This window comes from Eublepharis macularius, chromosome 3, assembly GCF_028583425.1.
Source record: "Eublepharis macularius isolate TG4126 chromosome 3, MPM_Emac_v1.0, whole genome shotgun sequence".
NCBI classification, from domain to species: domain Eukaryota; kingdom Metazoa; phylum Chordata; class Lepidosauria; order Squamata; family Eublepharidae; genus Eublepharis; species Eublepharis macularius.
Window position 1 is genome coordinate 68,027,662 of NC_072792.1, and position 24,269 is coordinate 68,051,930.

At 38.9% G+C, this 24,269-nt stretch overlaps 2 protein-coding genes across 3 annotated transcripts in view; one reads left to right on the forward strand and one right to left on the reverse strand.

The window, feature by feature from the left end:
* Positions 1-1,779: 1,779 nt before the first annotated feature.
* Positions 1,780-21,109, reverse strand: FANCB (FA complementation group B). Its single transcript, XM_054974003.1, has 9 exons — positions 20,933-21,109; positions 18,964-19,986; positions 16,801-16,953; positions 14,752-14,844; positions 6,841-6,969; positions 6,373-6,530; positions 5,622-6,055; positions 4,213-4,456; positions 1,780-3,433 (listed from the first exon to the last, which is right to left on the reverse strand). The coding sequence occupies exons 2-9, from the start codon at positions 19,870-19,872 to the stop codon at positions 3,040-3,042; spliced, it is 2,514 nt and encodes an 837-aa protein (XP_054829978.1). The 5' UTR covers positions 19,873-19,986; positions 20,933-21,109; the 3' UTR covers positions 1,780-3,039.
* A 260-nt stretch (positions 21,110-21,369) lies between these two features.
* The window catches only part of MOSPD2 (motile sperm domain containing 2), a 32,921-nt gene continuing 30,021 nt past the window's right edge, over positions 21,370-24,269 (forward strand). The window contains exons 1-2 of one of the 2 annotated variants that reach the window (XM_054973622.1): positions 21,370-21,511; positions 22,470-22,533. In XM_054973622.1, coding sequence (XP_054829597.1) covers positions 21,503-21,511; positions 22,470-22,533 — 73 coding nt within the window. In that variant the 5' untranslated portion in view covers positions 21,370-21,502. The remainder of the gene's footprint in view (positions 21,512-22,469; positions 22,534-24,269) is intronic. The other variant, XM_054973624.1, reaches the window with a different exon arrangement.

Sequence of the window (24,269 nt, forward strand, 5' to 3'; positions counted from 1 at the left end):
CCTGGAGATGTATACTGTCATGGTTACGGGGCACTGCCACCTTGACCCAGCTGAGGGGAAGAGGTGCATGCTGCCCTATAGGCCAGTTTCACACAAATTACAAAACTGGCAATGGGAGAAAACTCACAATTGCCTAGGTAGACTGTCACCAGTCCCTTTGACTATCCCAAGGTACAGGAGTAAAGGGACAAACCTCTAAGCCTATAAGGGAATTAACAGAAGTCTACCTTGCAAGACTGGCTTGCAAGTAGTGTTCACACAACAAAGGTTATGATGGTAGGTAGTTCACAAATTCACCAGAACGATTTGTAGCTTCGAAGCTTCGAAGTCAATAAACCCAAGCAGAAGTAAAAAATAATTATTTTATGGTGCAAGGGTTATCTAAGGGTTATCTAATAAGATAGAATGTGAGGATAAAACAAAGAATCCTAAAGCATGTAAGCACTTGCTAATACATACAACAGTATTTCAAAAGGAGGCAAACAAGATGTCAAAGGTGCAGAAACTAAGTCTCTGGTCAAACGTCAAGTCAGTTAGGCATCTCAGCAAAGTGAACAGATGGGTGCCTCACCGTCCATCTGAGTTCTTGAGCCAGGAGTGAAGCAATGGGTGAGTTACAGTCAAGTCACTGAAACCCACCAAAAGCTTAAGGGCTCCATGTTGAGTAGCTACTTTTATGTCATTTGGAAACTAAAGTGGCCCAGGCCTGTTAGCCAATCTGCCATGGAGGCTCAATGGCTAATGAGCTAGAAGCGTTCTCTCAAGGCCGCTAGACAGAGACTGTAAGACTTTCTCAGAGAGGCCTCTGGCGGGAAAAGGGGAGCGTGTGGAGGAAAGGAATTTTCCTAGCAAGAGGCTTGTCTAAGCAGGGGGCCTCTGAACCAACGTTTCAAGAAAGATGGCTTCTGTATAAATTAGAACATGACAATTTTTTTCACAGATGAATAAATCTCTTTTTTTTAAAGATCCTATTTAGGTATGTGGCACTACACTGGCAAGAAGCTGAATTCCTCTTCAGGAATCAAGCTACCCCTGAACCCCAATATAAAAGGCTATGCCAAAAAAAATTATTTCTAATGTGTCTGACCTGTCCCCAGGGGAGCTAAAGGCAGGCAAGGAAAGACTACTTAAAAGTTACTACTGAGTGGCCTATTTATCTATAGAATTTGAGTAGAACACACACACCTGAACCCTTCTTCATTCTTATTCAAACCTATTAAAGGGGAGGGGGACTCTGTTAGTCGATAAAAGCTAATTAATTTTTTTTGCATGTCCTACAACTAATCTATCTTAAAATATATTTTAAAAGTTCACACAACCCTCTCTGAATACCCAAAGTACACCCAAACACCACTAGGTAAAAGAGAACCAAGAAGCACCCCTCTAAACATCCCCCACAGAAGAACCAATGAACAAACACACCAAGCCAAACTTCTATGCCAACAGAGAACAGAAATACCAACCAAACTTCTATAAAGAGCAGCCCCAACAACAGGGGAAAACTGCACCCCCCCCCCAAGAACCAGCAAGAATGTACAGCAACAAAACACCCACAACAGTGGAAAACACAGACTCTCCCCCTGCCCCCGAAGAACAAGTGACTCTAATAAGCAAAAAGGAACTATAAAATGGCAAATAAAATACGCCAACAATGCAATAAAACAGAAAAATCCTTCCCACAGGAACAGCAAAATGAATACTAACTACAATAATCAAAAGTTAAACCCACCACCCACTTTTCCCCAATAAATCAGCTTTCACAACAGATTGCCATTTAAATTCAGTCTTTAATAAATGTACAAATATCGAAAGTGTGAGAAACATATTAAGACAGCCTGTACATTCAACCATCAGCACTTTTCTGCACTTTGCCACATAAAAAGTGGTTTACAAACTTATCTTCATAACAACCTTGTGAGGTAGGTTTGGTTAAAACACTGTGATTTGGTGAAGGCCAACCAACAATAATCACATCTAAATGATATTTGGAAACATATGTGCCTGTGGCTAGATGCGGTATTCTACCAGTACGTAAGTGCGCTACGGCTGGAATCATAGCATGATTAAGTTCAATTTCTACTATAATATTTTGACAGCTAAAAAGTAGAGATAATAAAAAATGCAGGAGAATGAATAAAAAAACCATCAACATTAGGATAGTGAGAGCTTTGTTGACCACTGGTGATTTTAAACAGTATAAAAAATGTTTCTGCATAGCATGGAAGATGTCTTTGATACCTTTTAATTCAATTAATTCTGTAGGTTTCAACAATGGTGGTGGGCTCCATTCAACATACCTAAACATAATGCCAGTAGCCACCTACAACATTTAGTATCCAAGACTACCTCCACAGTGCACTGCACTAACTGGAAGAGTAAATTTCAACAGAGTCCTCCATGTACTTCGAACAATGAATTATTCTTGCTTTGACAAATTATCTCAACAAATTGCAGTAGGAAGCCCTTTTGTGTGCAGACAGGAAAAAAGGGGACCCCCCCCCCCCAAGCATAGCTGTTTCTAAATGCATTCCATTGCATAAAGGAATATAGTACATGCCCTGTTGTAAATACTCGCAGCAGGATATTTTAATTTTTTTAGCTGTGTGGTACCCTAAAGCCTTGGGAACCTACAGCAGTGCAAACAATGTGCCACCACTGCATCTAGTGTGCCACGGTATACTTGGAAAACAGATGTATAGCTGAGTATTTGACAGCCCTTACAATGGCACTTGTTTTGCCAGGCTCCCTTCCCCTCTCTTCTCACTTCAAAGACTACCAATCCATTGTTTTATGCAGAGATACACAAGTACAGTAGGGAATACAAAATACTAGAGGAGTACTCACACTGGCAAGTATACTTTTGTTTAACCCAAACAGAAGTTCACCCATTATCTTTGAATATTAGCAATAGAATTTTCTTGCAACTGATCACTTTATGAATAGACATTACAACACCAAGAGGTCATTTTCATCATAAAATGTAAGCCTATAAAGAATCATTGTGTACTTTTTAATTTTTAAAAATCACTGAAACTAAACTTAGAGAGAAGAGCATTGCCAGGTAATTGTGTCAGAATTCAGCTGAGCTTCAGCTACATTCAAAATAATTCTTCTGTAGGAAGTACCACCCACTGTTTGGTTTGTACCCAGCATGCTTTGCTTTTGCTCTTTTTTAAATGCCTCTCTGAATTGTTGCACTGTAGAGGCACTGTCTGTTTCTTTGTCTTCATCATCATCCAGAGACAAGTTGTTTTCAGTTTTGCATAAATCTGAGGAAAGTGAATGCCAGAGAAAGATCATTTCCTTTTCTAAAGCTAGAGCAAGCTGCTCAGCAAGTACTTTTCTCCTTCCTACCCTTAAAGGTTTTATCTTACAAGCTGGTGGTAGTAATCCAAAGAGGTCATGAAGACACTGGAACAAGATGGTCTGGTGTCTGTGAAGCAGAGGAATTTTTGGTGAGATAAAGTTTTAATACACAGAAATAATTTAGTAGTAGAAAGATTTAAATATAAACCAGAATACTGCTCACAAAACAGTACTGACAGTTGAAAAAAGAATTTCTCTTGGGAGCACATAAAAAGTACGAAGCACAGCAGGGCAGGAGTGAGCCATACTGAAAAGACCTCAGCAGTTACAGTTAAGTCAACTGTATACTTGTCTATGAAAGTAGTATTAATATGCAGTTAAGATTATGAATGCTATTATAATTCTAATTTAAATTCTTTGATCACATCACAAAATATGCACTGCAATGATCATTGTTCTTTCTGTATTAGCAGCCTTTAGAAAAGAAGGTTCTTTTGAAGGTTTCAGTGACTATACTGAGCAAGTTAAGGCTTTTGCACAGGTAAATTAGGATATTTGTTAGATAGGTTTCAATACTTTGCATTTTTTAAAAAGTTCCCAGCAGGGGGAACAACATTTGCCAATCATGTTCAGTGTGAACATCTGTCCAGAACAAAAATGTCTCATACAAATCTGTGTAATGTACCTTCTACAAGTATTAAGAAAATTCAGAAGAAATTAGGTACATTTCTGTGTCACTGTTTTTCTTTGGCTGAGTCCTTTGCTTCCTATCAGGTTTGCTTGACATTAGCAATCAGGGACTTCCCCCCCCCCTTTCCTTTTCACTGATGGCAAAGGCTGCATTCCTTCTGTGCTACAACTCAATAAGATGTGAGCAATATTTTTCAGTTTTCCAACTGCTATTACCTGCAAAAGACTGTTAAAGTTCCTTCAAATGGTGTTTCTAAATTCCACCTGAAGAGCGTACCATTCAGACTTCCAGATTTACAGCAGAATTTAAAATTAGGGTATTCCTCAAGCGATACACACTCCATTTGTTCCAGCAGCCACGTGTTCACATGAGTCAGTGTGCAGTCACGGGAGATGATTTGAAAGGACATTTTGTGAGATACTGCACAAAGAGCAACAATATCTTTCATGGATCTTAAAGCTGGGACAGAAGATATTCAAGATTTTAAAAAGCACTGAAAATATTAGTGAAGTATCTGAAGAAATCAAATCTATTCTTCATTTTCTATGCTCCAGTTAGTAAAACCCTAGAATATTAAACCTGTGGGAAGAGACAAATTCTACTAATTTTAGCACATTCTATTAAAAAACAGACAGACATTTTTGTATGTTTGCCATCTTACTCCAGTGGTAGTTAGAAACATAGAGCTGGAAGGTACCAAGATTCCCAGGTTGGTGTAGTGGTTAAGAGTGGCAGGACTCTAATCTGGTGATCCAGGTTTGATTCCCCACTCCTCCACTTGAAGCCAGCTGGGTGACCTTGGGTCAGTCACAGGTTCTCGGAGCTCTCTCAGCCCCACTCACCTTACAGGGTGATTGTCATGAGGATAATGAAAACACACACTGTAAATTGCTGAGTAGGCGTTAACTTGTCCTGAAGAGTGGTATATAAATTGAATGTTATTATTATTATCTAGTCCAACTCCCTGCACAAAGTGGGAAATTAACAGCTAACTCCCCCCTCACCACTCCAGTGACCCCCTGCTCTATGCCCAGATGGAGACAAAAATCTCCAGGATCCTCAGCCAATCTGGCCTGGAAGAAAATTCCTTCTTGACCCCAAATCTTGTAAATAATTTAAATCTAATATGCTATTCTGCAGGAGAAATCTATTTTAGTATTGCTTGTTCAGGAATAACATCCTATCCAATATTACCCTGCACAACATCTTTATCATCAAACCACAACAGCTGCTATGGTGGCTGAATCACAAGTCTGAAATTCTCTTCCCACAATCACTCAATTTATGTACATATTACCAGAAGCCCTTAGAAAACTTGTGAAGAGACTGTTTAAGAGAAGCCTGTGATAAGAAACAATATGTTTCATTTGTGTTTTAGCAGGTTTTTCTTTTACAAAAAACTGTGCTTTTTAGGATGGGCAGGGTAAAAAGCGTACTATATTCCAGGTTCATTGTCTAAACTGGACTGCAAACTACTTTTACATTTAAATGATGATATGAAAATAATTGTTTTAATACAGATCTTGTTTTCAAAGTTAGTAGCAATATAGTTAGTAATGCCAGATACTTTTAAAAAAATAGTTACATGAAGACACCCCTTCTTTCTGAACTAATTTCAATTTACCTGCATATTTGGAATCTTTAAGGTCTATGGAGTGTTTCCCAGTGGAAATTTCCTCCAAACTTAATAAAATTTTCCCACATGATAAAGTTAGCGATTTGTTTCTCTGGAACTTTTCATCTTTACAATGTCTTTCCTTTGCATGCAACAGGACTCTACACCACACTCGATGGACCGCCAAGAAAGGGGATAAAGCAGTAACTGCAGTCAATGCTTCTGTCCTGTCTGCCTTCAACCAAGAAGCAACCCCATGGCATTCTTTTCCACTACAGCAATCCAACTTCATCCTTTTAGGCAGTGGTTCCAATTGCCAGTGTGATGTAGACTCTGTCAGTGGGGCTTTCTTCAATTTAAATATGCTGCACTGGCACTTAGTCACAAAGAATGAAGGGTATTTATGGTCCATTACTAGTGATAAAGTGACATCACTGAGCTGCCTGTTTAAAGAACAAAAGCAAAGTAAGACGCAGAACACATTCTTCCCATGCCCAACTGAAAGCTCGTTATTTACCCAGGCAGTTTGACCTTACAAATATATCCAAAAGAGAATGCACATTTTGTTAAGTTAATTTTATGCTTAAAATATACAGAATGTCAAAGTATATCATTTATATTTCTATCATATTAGGGTTCCATATCACTCCCCTAGTTTTTACATTATTTTTGAGCCTAACATTTTAATTGTGCAGCTGTACATCGAAATACTAGAAACAGCACTTACTACTGCATCACCATAGAGAAGTAAACTACTTACAAGTCAAATGATTCAATTAGTTTTACTCCAACTACTAAGCTGTCATCCACCACACGGTACCAAATTTCCTCTACAAATTGTTCTTGGTCTTCAGACGGTGTTGATATGCCATTATCAAAAGGCTTCCAAGTTTCATCCCACAAAGAAACAAGACCTTCCTTACATGAAAAGATATACATATTTAAACATATTCTCAAAGCTGTAGAAAGAGAATCTGAGCAATCGTTTGTGACACAAACAATACAGGTTTCCTTAGCAGGGAGCATTATTCTTTTAAATATTTTTGGGAAAATTAATTTACAATAAAATGAACTATAATATGCTCTACATATTATACAACAGACAACTGAGAGATTTTCCAGTTCGAGTGTTTTCAACTTATTGTTGAATGACAGTTACATTTCTACTGGGCAATTTCAAAAACAGTACTTCTTTTTACAAAACGTAACAGCCCTTCATGAATGTTACCTTTTCTGCACTTGGAAAACTATGTTCTCGACCTTGAACTAGGTCTATCAGTGCTCCACAACTTTTCCTCAGAACTCTTTCTTTGAGCTGTAATTGCTGCTGCAACTCTTGAACAGAAGCAAAGCCAGCCTACGGGAAAAAATAGAGTATGCATGCTTCAGAATATTTAAGTAAAAGGCCTGATATGAAGGAAGACTGATCCCATTAAATAGAAATTGGATTTTCTCCAATACTGACTTGACTAAATTGATGATGGAAAGAGGAAAATTCAACCAGTCAAGGGACTCTATTTACTGCAGTGAAAGCCACTCAAACTTTCATGTCACCCAGACCAGAAATTATGCGGCTATCCAAACCCGGGATATCAGTCTTTTCTTGAAGTAGCTCTCCTATTCTGCATCCTCAGCTACACTGAAGAGACAAAAAATCATTCCAGGAAAGGCTTCATTACTCTTCTTGCCTGTAGTTAACCCTTGGATACCTAAACTACTTGGGAAGAATGAGCATGCAGCAAAGAGGACTTTTCTTTGCAGAAGCCATACAAGAAGGGAAACATTTGTATAGGGCATTCTCAGTCATGCTGTCATTTGTCCCTTGCTCTCATCTCTTTCCCAGCCAGATAATAGTTCCAAATTGTGAAAATGCACAATACTCGTTGATTCTCTTCAATTATTCCTTGGATGGTGACCCTGCTGTCATTAAAGATAGCATAAACTGATTACCCAATCCTATATAGCAGTTAACACAGACTGCATCACACAATTAAATCTTAATAATCTAGATTTGTACCAGAATTATCTTTTACTAAGGCCCTTACATTATCTGCTGCTCTGTTCTGTGGGAAAATACAGGCCTTTTCTTGCTGCATGATGAAATAAACTTAGTTCTACTATATTTCCACCTTTGAGTGAGAACATACTGTACTAGCAAAAAAAAAAGATTTCCTAAATTCCGTGGCAGATAACCGGGAAAAAGCACGAAATACACTGTGCTAAAAAGAGCAGAAACCACTTTTTCATGAAGAGATAAAATTATACCAGATTCTCCCATCAGAAGTTTCTCAGAATAGATTAACAAAAATTGCCCAACTCTAACAGCACGCAAGTCAATAACAAGACAAACACAGTAGGAAAAAACCTTATCAGGGAAAGATGGTTAGAAGCCCAAATGATACCAAGAACCAATACTGATATCAATATTTCTCTTTTATGCATGTTCATCACTATTACTAAAGCACAGCAAGCCAAACAATGGTTTGTTTTTCAATCAACTATGTTTAGAAGGGGTGACAAGGCATTTTTTAAAACACGAAGACCTGTTTGGACTGGGAGACTACTGGGAAACTACTACTGTAAACAATTTATATTTTTCTTTCCCTGGTCACTGCCCGTAAAAATCCTGTGAAATTAAATCCCTAAGCAACGTATGCAGTGCAACACTTATTTTGCCCATGATTTTTTTTCCTGCACTTTGGTGGTGAATTTTTTTTAAGGAATTACAATTTTATTTACCCAATGTTGTTAGAGTAATAGTAATGTCCCCTTAAAACAACTTTGTTTATATAGATTCATGGTTGCCCAGTCAACATTACTACTTTGCTCTGCATTTATCAAAATCATACAAATCAAGCCACGAGAATACAAAGCTGAGTGATCCAAAACCAATTTCATAACATATGAAAGTCCATTCAATACAAAGTATATATGATGTTACCAATAACTATTAAGAGACAGACTTCCGGCTTGGGGATTCATGGAGGTCTAACGCAGCTCCATTTGTGGAGCTGACCGGACTGCCGTTTTAAGCGGCCGGCGGGGTGAAAAATAGCCCGCGGCCGACTGCTCTCAGGCGGAGAGCAGGCAAAGAACGCTCAAGACCCTAGGGTGAGTTAGATCTCGGACGAGGGGGGGCTCTACATAACGGGTCCCCTCCCGATCCTTGAGGTCCCACCTTGCGACGGGTCGGCTACAATCTCTGCGGCAGTTTTGGGGCCAATTCGGCTGGCATAAGACCTACATACCCAAGCTTCGATTGGGGGAAGAAGTGGAAAGGAGAACTTGAAATCGAAACAGCGATTACAACCCGAGGAAAGTGAAGGGAAGGTAAAGATCACTATCTTCCGATACGGGACAGATTGATAAAAACAGAGAGGAAAAAAAGTAGACTTTTAAACTGCAACAGACTAGCGAAAAGGAGGGGAAACTCCGGCAGGAGTTGTATTAGAAAAGAGACTAAGTTTAAAGAAGTTATTAAAGAAATCGGATTATTGTTTTGAATACCTGTGGCTTTGGAGCTGTGAGAAAAAGACACCATTGCGAGACCTGCTGTGGGAAGACGGGAGACAGGAAGTGCGTAACAACAATAGAGCGGCTGGAGAGAAGCGGCCCTTGCTGGAGGGCAGGAAGAAGGGAATCGCCATCTTTGAGAGGGGAAGGGTCGCGGCTTCAGCGGAAAAGGAAGTAGGCCATATTGGATTATAAAATCATAGAGAGACCATAGAGAAAAGACGCCCGACATTTTGGACCCTTTAAAATTAATTTATGCAAGAAGACCGGGACATTTGAAATAAAAAAGGTACTAAATTTAACGCCACGGAGCTAAGGAAGAGAGCGGATTCGTGGGAGCGAGCTAAAGCAAGCCCCACGATGTCGAAGAAAGAGTGGCAATCGGCAATAGAAAACCTGGATAAAAAACTTTTGGAGGTGATTAAAGAATTTAAAGACATGAAATTGGAGCTGATCAAAGAGGTTAAACAGACAGTAAAATCGGAGCTGTCAGAAGTAAAATCGGAGCTGTCAGAAGTGAAGAAAGGTATGGAAACAATACAAAGTGAATTACAAGGGACGCAGCAGAGAGTTAAAACAGTAGAAGGAGCGATGGAGAACTTAGCAGATACGCAACAAACAGAGATGAGGTTGATGAGGGGAAGGATGGCGGTTGCGGAAAGTAGACATATGGAGAAGCAGCTCAGATTTCGCGGCCTGCCGGAAATGGAAGGAAAGACAGCGCAAGAGCAGATGACGGAGGTGTTAGCTGAATACCTGGGGAAGGAGGAGGAGGATGTTGTGGCTATCCTAGATGTGGCATATCGTGTGAACTCGAGAATTGCAACCCAGAGAAAAGTACCAAGAGACGTGATTGTACAATTTACAACAAGAAATATGAAAGAGAAGATTGTGACTAAACAGTTTCAAGATCCATTGGAGATCGATGGCAAGACAATCATTATAATGAAGGAACTACCCAGATCAGTGTTACTAGATCGGAAAAAATATAAAGCGCTAATCCAGATGCTGAAGGACATGAAAATCAGGTACAGATGGGAGCTCCCAGAGGGTTTGTCCTTCGAATTTGGAGGCGCCAAAAAGCGTATCAGATCTGAGCGGGAGATGGAGCGATTTATAAGGGACAATGAAAAAGACTTACCAACAAGATTATGAATATGGAGTGTAAAGTGTTATCTTGGAATGTAAATGGACTAAACTCACCGAATAAGAGAAAAAATATTTTTCACTGGCTACTAAAACAAAAATGTGATATTGTTTGTTTGCAAGAGACTCATATTCGAAAACAGGATGTAAAATATCTAAAACTGGGAAAATTGGGCAAAGACTTTGTAGCGGCCTCAAGTAAGAAAAAAAGAGGAGTGGTGTTGTATGTAAAAGAGGAGCTGCAACCAAAATTCATAATGAAAGATGTGGAAGCCAGATTTGTAGCAGTGGAATGTACTTGGAATTTAAAGAGAGTGTTGGTAGTCGGAATCTATGCACCCAACGGTGCAAAAGAGAGCTTCTTTGAGGATTTGAGGAAGCATTTAGATGATCTTTCATATGACCAGATAATTCTTGCTGGAGACTTCAATGGAGTGACAGATTTGGAACTGGATAAAAAGACTACAATGGCACAAAAGAAAAGAGGACTATTACCAAAGCTTTTTTTTGAGCTGATTCAACAAGAGACTCTTGAAGATGTATGGAGGAGAGAGTATCCTAAAAGCAGACAGTTTACTTTTTATTCTGCAAGGCACTCCACATTATCAAGAATTGACATGATCTGGGCCTCAAAAGATTTGGCGTTATGGACTAAAGATGTAGAAATAATGCCGATGGTAGGCTCAGATCACAACCCAATTATGTGGAAGCTGGGGAAAAGGAGGAAAAGGAAAGCATGGAGAATAAATGAGGATTTGTTACAGGAAAAAGAGAATATGGAAATATTGAGAAGAGAGACAAAGTTTTTCATACAATATAACGTGAATAAAGAAGTACCAACTGATAAAGTTTGGGATGCTTATAAGGCGGTTATAAGGGGTATACTAATGGACTTAAATGGTAGAGCAAGAAAGAAGAAAGAGGAGAAGAGACAAGAGATTGAGGAGAAAATAAAAGCTAAGGAAATACAGTTAAAAAAGAGACCAGGGAAAAAGAAATTATACCAGGAAATTAAAATATTGCAAGAACAGCTAACAGCAATGAGTAATAAAGAATTGGAGTGGAATCTCAAAAGGCTGAATCAGAAAGCATTTGAGGGTGCAAATAAACCTGGGAAGTACCTGGCATGGCAACTGAAGAAGAGAAGGGAAAAGAAAACAATAAATAAAATTTGTGAAGATGATAAAACGTATTTGGAACAGAATACCATTAGTAGAGCCTTTTATAAATTCTACGCTAAACTGTATAATAAGAAAGAAGTAAATAAAGATTCAATAGCGTCATATCTGGAGAAAATGACACTTCCAGAAATCTCGGACGCTTGGAGAAATAAACTGAACAGTGAAGTAACGGATGAGGAAATAAGTAAGGCAATACAATCTGCAAATTTAGGAAAGGCGCCAGGGCCAGACGGACTTACAGCTAAATTTTATAAGACTATGGCCAATGAGCTGGCACCATTCCTAAAGGAGGTGATCAATGGAGTTTTAAGGGATCAAAGGATTCCAGACACTTGGTCTGAAGCGAACATATCATTGATCCCAAAAGAGGGCCAAGACTTGACTAGTGTGAAAAATTACAGACCTATATCGTTACTCAACAATGATTATAAAATCTTTGCGAAGATACTGGCGGAGAGACTGAAGGGGTGGCTTTCAGAAGTTATAGAGGAGGAGCAAGCAGGCTTTCTGCCAGACAGACAAATAAGAGATAATTTAAGGACAGTGATTGATGCTATTGAATATTATGATAAGCGTTGTGATAAAGAGGTTGGTTTCTTCTTTGTTGACGCTGAAAAGGCATTTGACAACTTAAACTGGGACTTTATGTTTGCCACTATGGAAAAGCTACAATTAGGAGAAAGATTCATCAGAGCAATTAAGGAAATTTACAGAGACCAGACTGCAGCAATTGTGGTGAATGATGAATTGACCAAGAAATTGACTATAAGCAAAGGAACAAGACAAGGTTGCCCGTTGTCTCCACTGTTGTTCATTTTAGTATTGGAGATTCTGATGATACAAATACGACAAGACGAGGAAATTCGAGGAATAAAAATAAAGGACTATTCATACAAGGTCAGAGCATTTGCGGATGACATAATGTTAATTGTAGAGGACCCATTGGAGAACATGCCAAAAGTGATAGATAAGATCAAGGAGTTTGGAGACTTGGCAGGTTTCTTCATTAACAAAAAGAAGTCAAAGATACTATGCAAAAACATGACTAAGCAGAAACAACAATTGTTAATGGAAACAACGGATTGTGAAGTAACAAGTAAGGTGAAATATTTAGGAATTGAACTGACTGCAAAGAATATAGATTTGTTCAAGAATAATTATGAAAAATTGTGGATTCAGATTGAGAGAGACTTGATTAAATGGAATAGGCTCAATCTGTCATGGTTGGGTAGGATTGCAGCGGTTAAAATGAATGTGTTACCAAGAGTGATGTTTTTGCTACAGACAATACCAATCATCAGAGACTCTAAACAATTTGAAAAATGGCAGAGGAAAATATCAGATTTTGTATGGGCAGGCAAGAAGCCTCGAGTGAAAATGAAAGTTTTACAAGAGGCAAAGGAAAGAGGCGGAATGCAACTGCCCAACCTGAGACTTTACCACGATGCAATCTGCCTAGTTTGGTTGAAAGAGTGGATGACATTAAAGAACAAGAAACTATTAGCCCTAGAGGGATATAAAAAAATATTTGGATGGCATGCATACCTATGGCATGACAAAGTAAAGGTCAACTCGATGTTCCTGCACCATTTTGTACGGAGAAGTCTATACACAATCTGGAAGAAGTACAGAATTTATCTACAAGAAGGAACTCCTTGGTGGGTGGTTCCATATGAGGTGATAGACCCGAGAGCTGTTGATAATGAAAGACAATGTTTGACTTATAAAGAAATAACTAAAATAGAAGCATCTAAACTTAGAATAAAGACGCAAGAGGAACTATCACCGAATTACGACTGGTTCCAGTATAGACAGATCAGAGATTTGTATAACTCGGACTCTGTAAAGGGAGGTATACGAATAGAGAATTCGGAACTAGAGCAGACCCTTCTTAAAGAGGACAAGAAAAGAATATCCAAGGTATACCAAGTACTGTTGAAATGGTATACTGAGGATGAGACAGTTAAAACACAAATGGTGAAATGGGCTATAAATTTTAACAAAGAGATAACAATGGAGGCATGGGAATACTTGTGGAAGACTACAATGAAGACAACGACATGTACAAATATTAAAGAGAATATCTATAAAATGATTTATCGTTGGTACATGACACCAAAGAAGATTGCGCTAGGGAATTCGAACACTTCTAATAAATGCTGGAAATGTAGGAAGCATGAGGGCTCCCTCTATCATATGTGGTGGTCGTGTGAGGTAGCTAGGCAGTACTGGGGGGAAATAATAAGAGAAATGAGTGAAATTTTACAATTTCAAATAAATAAGAACCCAGAACTCCTGCTACTAAACTTGGGAATGGAGGGAATTCCAGCCCATCATAGGACGTTGATATTTTATATGACAGCAGCAGCTAGACTTTTGTATGCGCAAAAATGGAAAGTACAAGAAGTGCCAACTATTGAAGATTGGACCTACAAATTGCTGTACATGGCAGAAATGGACAAGATGACAAGAAAACTGAGAAATCTGGACTCAGGGCAGTTTAACACAGATTGGGAGAAGCTGAAACAATATCTGGAGAAGAAATGGGAGGTGGGAGGAAAACTGTGGCAGTTTGAGAACTACTGAAGTATAATAAAATGCAGAGGGGGGTGACTTTACCGGGGGGGGAAGAGATAAATGTGAATTTATAAGCAGTTAGATTAACAGATTGATATATATATATAGATATATATTGGTTAATAAATAGAATATTGATAGAAAATAATTAAGGATAAGGATTAAATATACGGATTGAGTAATCAACAATATTTTCTTTCTTTGATAAGATTTGTATAATGCACCAAACTGAATGTATAGACGAGTCAAATTGATTGACTATGTGACGAGAGTTATATAGAATTACCATAAAAAGATAGAATGAGTAATACATAGAGAATAAGTCAAATTGTTTGATTTAAATGTGTAAGATTTTTATGGTTTATGATATATAGGTTTATGATATATAGAACTATTCAAAATTGGAAAATGGGATAAATTGTTTATCCAAGATGGAAACAAAGACTTACAGTTTGGGTATACAATAAGAAAAGTAGTTAAGGATGTACTGCTTAGTATAATGGAGAATATGTATTTGTTTTAGATAGAGAAATTTAATAGAAGGGAAAAGGGACAAAGGGTTGGAAAACTGTTGGAAGTCAACAAAAGGGGGGGAAAGGGAGGGGGTTAGAAATGAAAAATTTGGGGAAAATTGAATGTAAATGTAAAAATAACGGATTCTAACCCAATAAAAATTTTTTCAAAAAAAAAAAACTATTAAGAGACAGATGCTGGATGCAAACCTGTAATCTTGCTTCAAGTGCTTTGATGGTAAGAAAGCGATTCTCTTGCATTTCTTCTGCAGAAGAGGAGTCGCTATCATAGCTGATGTTACTCTAAGAAAAACCAAAATGTATTAACTTATTGTCTAAAAGTAAATGGTGTGTACAATGACAGATGACTGTCACTAGTAAGAGCCATCAGGACCAAAATATGCAATTAAAATCCCAGCATATTACAGAGAACTGAAAGTTATTGCAAGACATCTTGAAGACATTAGTAAAAGAAATCAGTTAATTTAAATGGGAAATAAAACTATTTTAAGCTTTTGATAATATAAAATATATAATCATATTCAATTAAATATATAATGGTACAAACCTCCAGATTATGTATCTTTGGTTGAGTAGAATGGCTGGTTAAACACAAATATGGACAATAACATCACGAGTTAACATAATTGCCTTTATTTGACAGAGCAGATATGAATGCTGAAGCCAGTTTCTACTTAAAGAGATTCTTCTACTGTATCAGGAAACATGTGGTAGATCAGATGCAGAAATTTGTAGGGATTTTTAAAACTGTAATCTTGCCAGATATGAATAGATACAAACTTACATGTCCTGAGTATCAATTTTCTTGTATCTATTTCTAATACTCTGAATTCTGTTTATGACCAATGCAACTCATTTTCAAAGCATGAATTTCCCTCATTTAAAAAAAAAATATAAAATATTCATTGTCGCATGTACTGCCCATCTCAGCAAAGGGAACATAAAGCTTACCAAAGGGAACATAAAGAGTTCAGCCAAGAAGAATGGCAGGACATAAATATTTAATAAAATAAATAAAATATACTTGCTGCATCCAAGAGGCATTAAATATAATGCTCTCTTTCTGGATCACATACCAGGTAGCGTGCAGAGGGTACTCTGTGCCAATAGTTCATCTCCTAACTAGACTACAAATTTCAAAAAGCAGTTGTAGTGTATTTTTGTTTTGGTCAACTATATTTATACCACACAGTTTCACAAGTGTCTGTCCTATCCTCCATATTTTTATCATGTATGTGAAATTTCTGGGACCATCCAGGGATTTAGGTGCTGATGATACCCAGCACTATTGATCTGTTTTATTGGACTCAGATGAAGCAGTACATGAATTGAATAGATGTCTAGAATTGGTAATGTGCCAGATAAGAACTACAGTAAGTAACTGAACTGAAGATCAACTCAAATCAGACTAAGATATTGCTGTAGAAGATAAGGTTAACATGAAGGTTAGATGGAACGGACTTCTGCTTAAATGACCAGGTTTGCATCTTGGGGAGGTATTGTTAGATGATCCATGCATAGGGTTGTCAAGTGACACCTAGGGCAAGGACTTTTCACTGATTTCAACTGATTACTGCTTTGGTGGAACAGGGGAATGCTGTGGACAGAGTTTATCTTGATTTCAGTAAGGCTTTTGACAAGGTTCCACATGATATTCTGTTTGACAAGTTGATAACATGTGGTTTGGATCCTCTTACTGTTAGATGGATTTGTAACTGGTTGACAGACCCAAAGAGGGCTTGTAAATGGTTCCTCATCTTCTTGGAGAGGAGTGACAACTGGAATTCCTCAGGGATCTGTCCAGGGTCCTGTGTTGTTCAACATCTTTATAAATGACTTGGATGGAGGGATAGAGGGGATGCTCATTAAATCTGCAGATGATACTAACTTGGGAGGGGTTGCATTGGTTGTGGTTTGACAAGGGGCCAGCTCACCATGGAGTTTGCGAGAATTGATTTTAATGGAGGGAATTCCTCCCCTTGCCTTGGGAAAAGAGGGTACAAAAGAGCTCTGCAGACTACTGTGTATGTGTTTCAGCAGGATGGAGAACATAGGGCCTCTTCCTTCCCAAGAGCCTCTTCCTTCCCATTTACAGATGCAGTAGAGGATCTAGTTAACAGAAGTCACATGCCATGTCAAATTGCAAACAAAAGAGTATGTTAAAGGTGAAATATGCTCTTTGCCTAAGCATGCTCTTTTCCTGAAAACATTTTGCAACAACTGATGCACTCATCTTACCACATAATTATATTTTCCAAGATCTGTTAGTTGGAAGGTACTTAAATTTCCTGAAATAGACCCAGTCTTTGGAAGCACTAAGACTTGATCAGTTCCGATGCCAACAAAGTCATCTACCAGAACAGAGCTCACATTTTGCCAGCAAGAAGCAACCTGAAAAATAAAATGGCATTAGAAACACTTCTACTTCCCAAATTTAAAATGCCATCGACTACTAAAATTAAGCACATAACATTCTCTTTAAAATAATAATGCTTAAAACATATACAGCGCTTTGATTGTTCTACAGTACTTCACATACATTGACTTGTATGCTACAAGATTGCTATGTGCAGCAGAGGTCAAAGAGTGTGACTTTTGCCCCTCTCGCTGCAGCTCCCTGAGCCTCTTGAAATTCTGTTCCTGGGAGTCCAGTGGGAAGAGTGAATAGGTGAATATCCCCCTTCCCACTCCTATCAATTAACGTAAGTGCTCTTCTATAGTCAGATACTGACCATAGAATACAAGCAATCCTTACAAGCATTCTGTTAGATATGTATTATGTCCCACTTGATAGCACCTTGTTTAAACGCCACCTGGTGAAGTCTTGGTTGAGGCAGAATTGAATCAAGGTCTTTCTAGCCTGCATTTTCAGTCACCAATTTTTACATCAATGGAGGCATAAAAATGCTGAACTTTGGCTGAATCATGCACATTATTTTCAGTTTTAGTCAGGAGACACTCTTATCCTGTTAAACACGGGAATGATTACAGCCTAGAAGGGATTTGCATGTGGTTATTATTTGGTAAGCTTAAGGTTCATTGATTGAATTTGCTGGCATCAGATGAAAAGGATTTATCTGCAGGAGCTAGATAGCTTAGGGGTTCTATGGCCTGGTGGCAGATAGACTATTTTATACCAAGTACTGTAGCAGTTCTGTCTGCAATGGCTGCTACAGTATGGAAATTTCAAGCCATGAAGTTGAAATGATATGGAAATCCACCCTTAAAGAGAACACAGCACAAACATCTTATGATCTTTCACCACCCTAAGTCCTTCAGTTAAATTGGTTCCCCAATAAACATTTACATAAGCATATGCAGTACTTACAAAAAAAGCCATAGCAAAAGATATTCTACTATTTCTTTTTAGCTGGATCATGGGAAAAAATAAGTATCACATATTATGAAACTGCATAAATGCATGCAGGCCACAGGTTTGCGGCCCCACTTGTGACTTATAAAGTATATATAGTCTCATAGTATGTGAACTAGACCTCAAATTAATGTGTTTACAAGAAAGCTGCTTCTTCATGAGAAGACAAGAGTCACTGGAGAAAAGAATAATGCTAGGAAAAGTTGCAGGAAAAGAGGAAGACTTAGCATGAGGATTGACTCAATAAAGGAAGCCAAGGCCTTCAGTTTGCAAGACCTGAGCAAGGCTGTCAATGATAGCATGTTTTGGAGGCCATTCATTCATCGAGTCGGCGTAAGTCAAAAGCAACTTAACAGCACATAACACACTTATCTTCTAAATTCACAAAAACTTGAATCTTTTAAAGAGTCCATATGTTCATTTTTACCTGCAATGATAAACTATATCTGAAGTTTTCTATCCAACATTTGGTTTAACAATCAGGGGAAAAAAACACCTGAGGGGTTTTCATTAGTCAATCCCTCGTTCAGGACAATTTGTCATGTATGAGAACTGAATTTATTTCAAGTTTGAAAGGAACCTGGCTTTTAATCTTCAATTTTTTCAGTGAAAAAACACAGCCATAAACAAGTTCAGTAATTTATTTTCAGTGAACCTGTAGAGTCCCTCACTACCACTGCACACCTATAATCCCATGATTACAGGAGGTAAGGAGAAGTGCTTTCAACACTGGTGGAATGATTACCAAAGCTGGCTTAAACCCTGGCACTAACACCCCCAATAATATAGAACAGATTTATATCAGTAGTTCCTTATGTCTGTGGGAGTGCCAACATGTATGCGAAGTTTCCTATTTATACGATTACAACAAATGCAGGCCTGGAACAGTCCCAGAACTGAAAGAGGAGCCCCATGTGTACATAAAAGTTTGCACAGAATTTAGGAATGATTACATACTACCAATGCTGAAGAAATCAAGCCTTTGCATTTCTAAGGACAAACATAGCATTAAGAGATTAATACAATACCTGCAAACTTTCTTTCCATATAGAACACACCTCTCCTGACGAAAATGACACCACCACCAATTCGTTACATCCTTCTACTGCAGCTATTTGTATGGAAGAGGGTTTTTCATATGGAAGCTGCTGGACATCTTTGGGCAGTCCATCTTGGAACACAATTAATTGGCTTTTGCATGTGACTGCAACAACAGAGGTCCTGAACTTATTTTTCACTTCCTCAGCTCTGCGGATGTGTATACAAGATACCACGCTGCTGTAAGCATGTGGCAGAAAACTGATACCAGTTAGTGCTTTCTGTTTCTCCAGAGCATAAGCAAGGCACTCGCTACCCCAGATGAGCACCTCTGATTCAGGAACTTTCCCCCCATCATCTGCCTCTGGCAAACAAAGAGCTCTTGTTCCAAAAACAACAATACCCTCACCTTTAATCTCACCCACCCATTTGATGGAAGAAAACTGAATAGGAGCACATAATACAGTGCAAGTTTGAGGAGAAATATAAAAGATTTTTTTTGCATAACTCCATAAGACTGTTGGACCAGCAAGTAGCTTTATGTATTCGTTCAGTTCATAGTCTAGTTTAAAATGCAAGACAGGCTCAAATTTGTTAAAGTTATGAAGCAGCAGTAAAATATATTTAATACTCTTCTTTTTTGTCTTTTTCATTAGAATACAAGGGAGAAGAATTCCTGTTCTGAAGTCAGATACACAGCTGCAACAAATCATCTCAACACCTTCCTCACACATGCTAAATGATGCAACATCCTTCTCAGCAAACAATTTTGTACCACTAGTGAACATCAATCTTCTGACACATAAGTTGGTGTTGCTATCCCCTGAGGATTTTCCTTTTGACAGCTGGAAAATAAGAAGCTCCCCATTATAAGACAGCAGCTTTTCTTGTTGATCCATTAACACTTTTCTTTAAGGATTTGCTACAGTATGAGGATTGCTTAATTTCTTGGCTTCCATTAGCACAGTTCTTCTGTTCAGTAAAGTATTTGATCTGAACAGCATCTTTCCAATCTAAAAAATGAAAAAAGCCATGAAAATTCTGTAACAGACCATTTAAATCCTTTTTAACTGATTATGAAATGTACTGATGATACAGGCCTCTTTGAGGGTACTTTGTTTTTACTGAAAAGCCAGATAGGAATATTTTAATAAAGAGAGTCAGCTACTGTTTATCAAAGAGCCTACATTCACACAAATGGCCAATTCATTATGACAAAAGCAGTGCAATGCCTTTAAAAAAACTCTTAAACATTTTCTCAGAAGTAAGCAGCCACAGAATTCAACAGTGATTACTTCCCAGTGTGTTTAGGACTGCAGCACCTCATCCACAGAGGATTCAACACATGCAACAGAATGAGATGATAGAATCCCAAGGTGCCAGACTAGGCTGTATTACTTCAGAATAAAAGAAAAGCAGGTCCCACTTTTAAACAGCGCCCCCCCTCCCCGAAAAAACTCCCTGCAAGTGGAAAATTTGCACATTACGTGAAAAATTCTAACCAAGCTGTTTATATGCTGCTGATTTCCACTTGTGACAAGTTAATAAGGGGGAAGGCTGAAAAATGTACACCCACTTCAGCAGTCTGAAACGATACTGTCTTTTCTTACTTTGCGGCGCTACACTTTAAAAACAGGCTTAAGGAAGGAGCTGAATAGACGCTTTAAAAAGTAGGCTAGTTAAAGCTAACATGGACGTCTCAAACAAAGGTTACTTCTTAAAAGAATCAAACTTCCTGTTTCTAATATAATAAATCAGTCTCCTAAACTACCACAGGCACTCAGAAAAGGATGTATCGCTCTGGGAAGGCCTCAGGCAAACTTTAGGGTGATCGCGAATACAGCTGCTGAGCTGAGCCACTCTAAGCATACTAGAACGAGAAAGAACCCTCAACTGTACTGCACATTAGATGCGAAACGAGCAACTGAACCCTTGGGCTGCACTCGATATCATACTTACTCTCAAATGTCTCAAATTAGGTCAGTAGGATTTATTTGTGAGGAAACCATATAATGAAGGGAGGCCAATGGCAACACGAAGTGTAGAAAGGCAAAGACCGTTTCTACTACTTCTTTCCCCCCTCGACGCCAAATAAGCCACGAACCCTCTCTACAGCAAGCTCCAAACGAACCAACCGTCTCCTGCACAATTAACCGTGGTTTCGGATTCCGAACGTTCGCGCCACGCAAAGCATTGTGGGAGGAAACCGAACGAGGTGACGAAGCACGATTGCTGTGTTCTGGCAGGGAGGGGGTGCGAGGGAGGACGGGCTCGCACGGAAAGACGTAGCTGAGGTAGCGGGAAAGTCGGTGGTTGCGCATGCGCATAGAGTTGTAGGCGGCTTGAGTTTTGAGGCCGGCTATTGTGGGAGTGGCTGCCACGAAGGGTGGCGCGTGCACGCGGCGCCGGCTGGGATCGGTCCTTACCTCAGCCAGAGTCACGCGGTTCTTCTGCTCCTTTTTTCCCTTCTCGGGCGCGCGCTCTCGCCCTCATTCGTTCGTGTCTCTCGCTCCTGTTGCTGGTAGGACCATGGCGGAGGTGAGTGGCACCGCGGAGGGAATAGGAGAGTGGTCGAAGTGCCTGTCGCCCCTTGACGTTGCGCCCCTTTGGGGCAGAAATGGGTCGATGCCCGTCAGGAGAATATCAAGGCAGACCTACAAGTCAGCGGCCCAAGCCCCCTGAACTTCCCTCTCTCGTGGTGTTTACAAGGTCACACCGCATCAGCCGTGTCATTAAGGTTGTGGTGGGCCGTAAGTGTGTTTTGCTTAGGGAAAGGCCCTGACTGAGAACAACCACTCTCAGAACTGGTCCCCGAAAAGGGTGGATTTCATCAAAATTAGACAGAAGTCTAGCAGTATCATGGAATTTCTAACACAGTTTATTTCAGTATGAACTTCTGTGAGTCATGATTAAGTAAGTGCTAACTCATGAAAACTCGCGCTGGGATAAATTTTGTCAGTCTTTAAGGTGCTGCTGGGTTTCTTTGCTGCTGCTTTGGCATTCCTAACTATCCTAGAACTTTCCTAGAAGCGAAAACTGTTTTAGTTAAGGACCGCTGTTGGCAAACCGTCCACAAGTGAGTGGTGTCACCTATACCGCCACTTGGAGAGAAACCTCTTTTCAAATCACGTCTTATAGAAGTTTTGTTTCAGAAGGGGAGAGCTCTGTTGTGTTCTTCATTTTATAGTACAAATTATTATTATCTCCAAGGAGGTTCTGGTTACTTTCATTTAGATTTGAGACCTTTGCAGTTTGACAACCTATTGCTATCTTTTTAACAAACTTTGAGAGTGATAATGAGATTGACATCCCTGGTTCTAGTGAATCGTCTGGTGCTAATTGATGTTGGAATGGAAAATCTGTTCTTTTCAATGTGATTACAACCAGGAGAAAGGCAGACTCTATCTCTTGTAACACCTTACGTTTGTTGGAGGATGATAGAAATTCAGGAATGGCATCTGGCTTAGATTGACATGTTTCTTTTCTTATTTTTCAGCAGGACAGCAGGGCTGCATTAATAAGTGAGACTAGACAGCGTTTTAACACTGAATACATCACAGGTTGGTACTAATTAAAAGTATATGAGAACAGTGAACCAGAATAGCTTTCAGCTGTTTCTACAGGTAGATTTCTTTCACTAGCCATAGATGTTCTACTTTGGATGGGGCTGCTTTGTTGTATAGACAATATAATTGTGTGAACTGGTACAATTTTGATGTTTCCTTTTAACATTTTGCCATCCTTTTACTCTGGTACTTTGTTGTTTCTGCTTATCTCCATGAATTTGATTTCCTTTATCTTGAGATTGTTGGTTTACCAATTTTAAGGTCATTTTTGAGGTCTTTTTAAAAAAAAAGCTTGTGTGATAATTGTCTTTAATTCCATAGCTTTTATATTGGGGTTCTGTTGGGGCTCAGAATTGAAATCAAAGATCCAGTTTAATATGAATTATAGTTCAAACATTTACAGTTGACTCTCTGGGTTTATTTCTAGTAACAAGCTTTCCTTTGTATTTGATGATTTCATTTCACAGTTCCCTTCTGAATTTAAACTTTATTTTTTAAATTTTTTATTGCAAAACCAACCATTTTGTAACAAAATATTAGGAAGCAGTAGTATATGATAATATATGGCTTATATGTAGAGATTTCGTATTATATTTATAAAATGGAACCTTTTATAAAATGAACCTTGAAAGTGAAATCCTGCCCTCAAGTCATAGTTGACTTAGGATGACCCCGGTGGGGTTTTCACAGCAAGAGACTGATAGAGGTGGTTTGCCATTGTTTGCCTCTGCAACCCTCATCTTTGTTGGTCTCCCATCCAATTACTAATTAAGACCAACCCTGCCTAGCTTCTGAGATCTGACAAGAGCCGTTTCTCCTGGGCTATATGACTTGAATGTTTTCTACCATCTCTCAATTAATGATTGGGTTGTTTTTTCTAGTTCTCTGAGTGGAAAGTTTTCTGTTGCTCCACTGTCAATTGCAGGGTTAGAGCCAGTTTGGTGTAGTGGTTAAGAGTGGCAGAACTCTCATCTGGAGAACCAGGACTGATTCCCCACTCCTTTGCTTGAAGTCAGCTGGGTGACCTTGGGTCAGTCATAGCTCTCTCAGAGCTCTTTCAGCCCCACCCACCTCACAGGGTGATTGTTGTGAGGATATTAATAACACCCTTTGTAAACCAGTCTGTGTGGCATTAAGTTGTCCCGAATGTTATTATTAAAAGGTCTCTATTTTAGGCTATCCAGCAGGTCATGTGAAAAGTCTTCACTAATCAGCAACAGAGTAAGAAGCTATGTCCTCTTACATGTCCTGATGCTTCTGTTAATCGGACAGCTGATCCACGGAACTGCTTAGGTGGCAGTTGGTTTCCTCCACATATCTAATTTAATATATTCACTGGTGATCCTACCCCAGCAACTCATAACTGCCTGAATAAGTCCATCATACTCACACAATCATCATAGTAATGTGCAGCATATAGAAAAAAGCCAAGTCTTGAAACAGCCCAATGGTATCTGTTTTTAGTTGGAAGTGAGCCCTCTTGATCTCAGTGGGGTATAATTTAGTTGAATTGCTGCCTAAAGCTTCCTTGCCTGGAGATGATCCTTACTGGTGACAATAAGGGTCTCAGTGAGTGACTAAAAGAGTGAAATGACCTCTGATAACATGTGCCTGCTTGGTCTGTTGATAGGAAACAGAAGAAGAATTGAAACCCAAAGCTAAATGCCTTTAGCTTTCACTGAAAGCTCTTGCTTTTTCACTTGAAGTTTTTCAGCAGTTTTGACCAGATC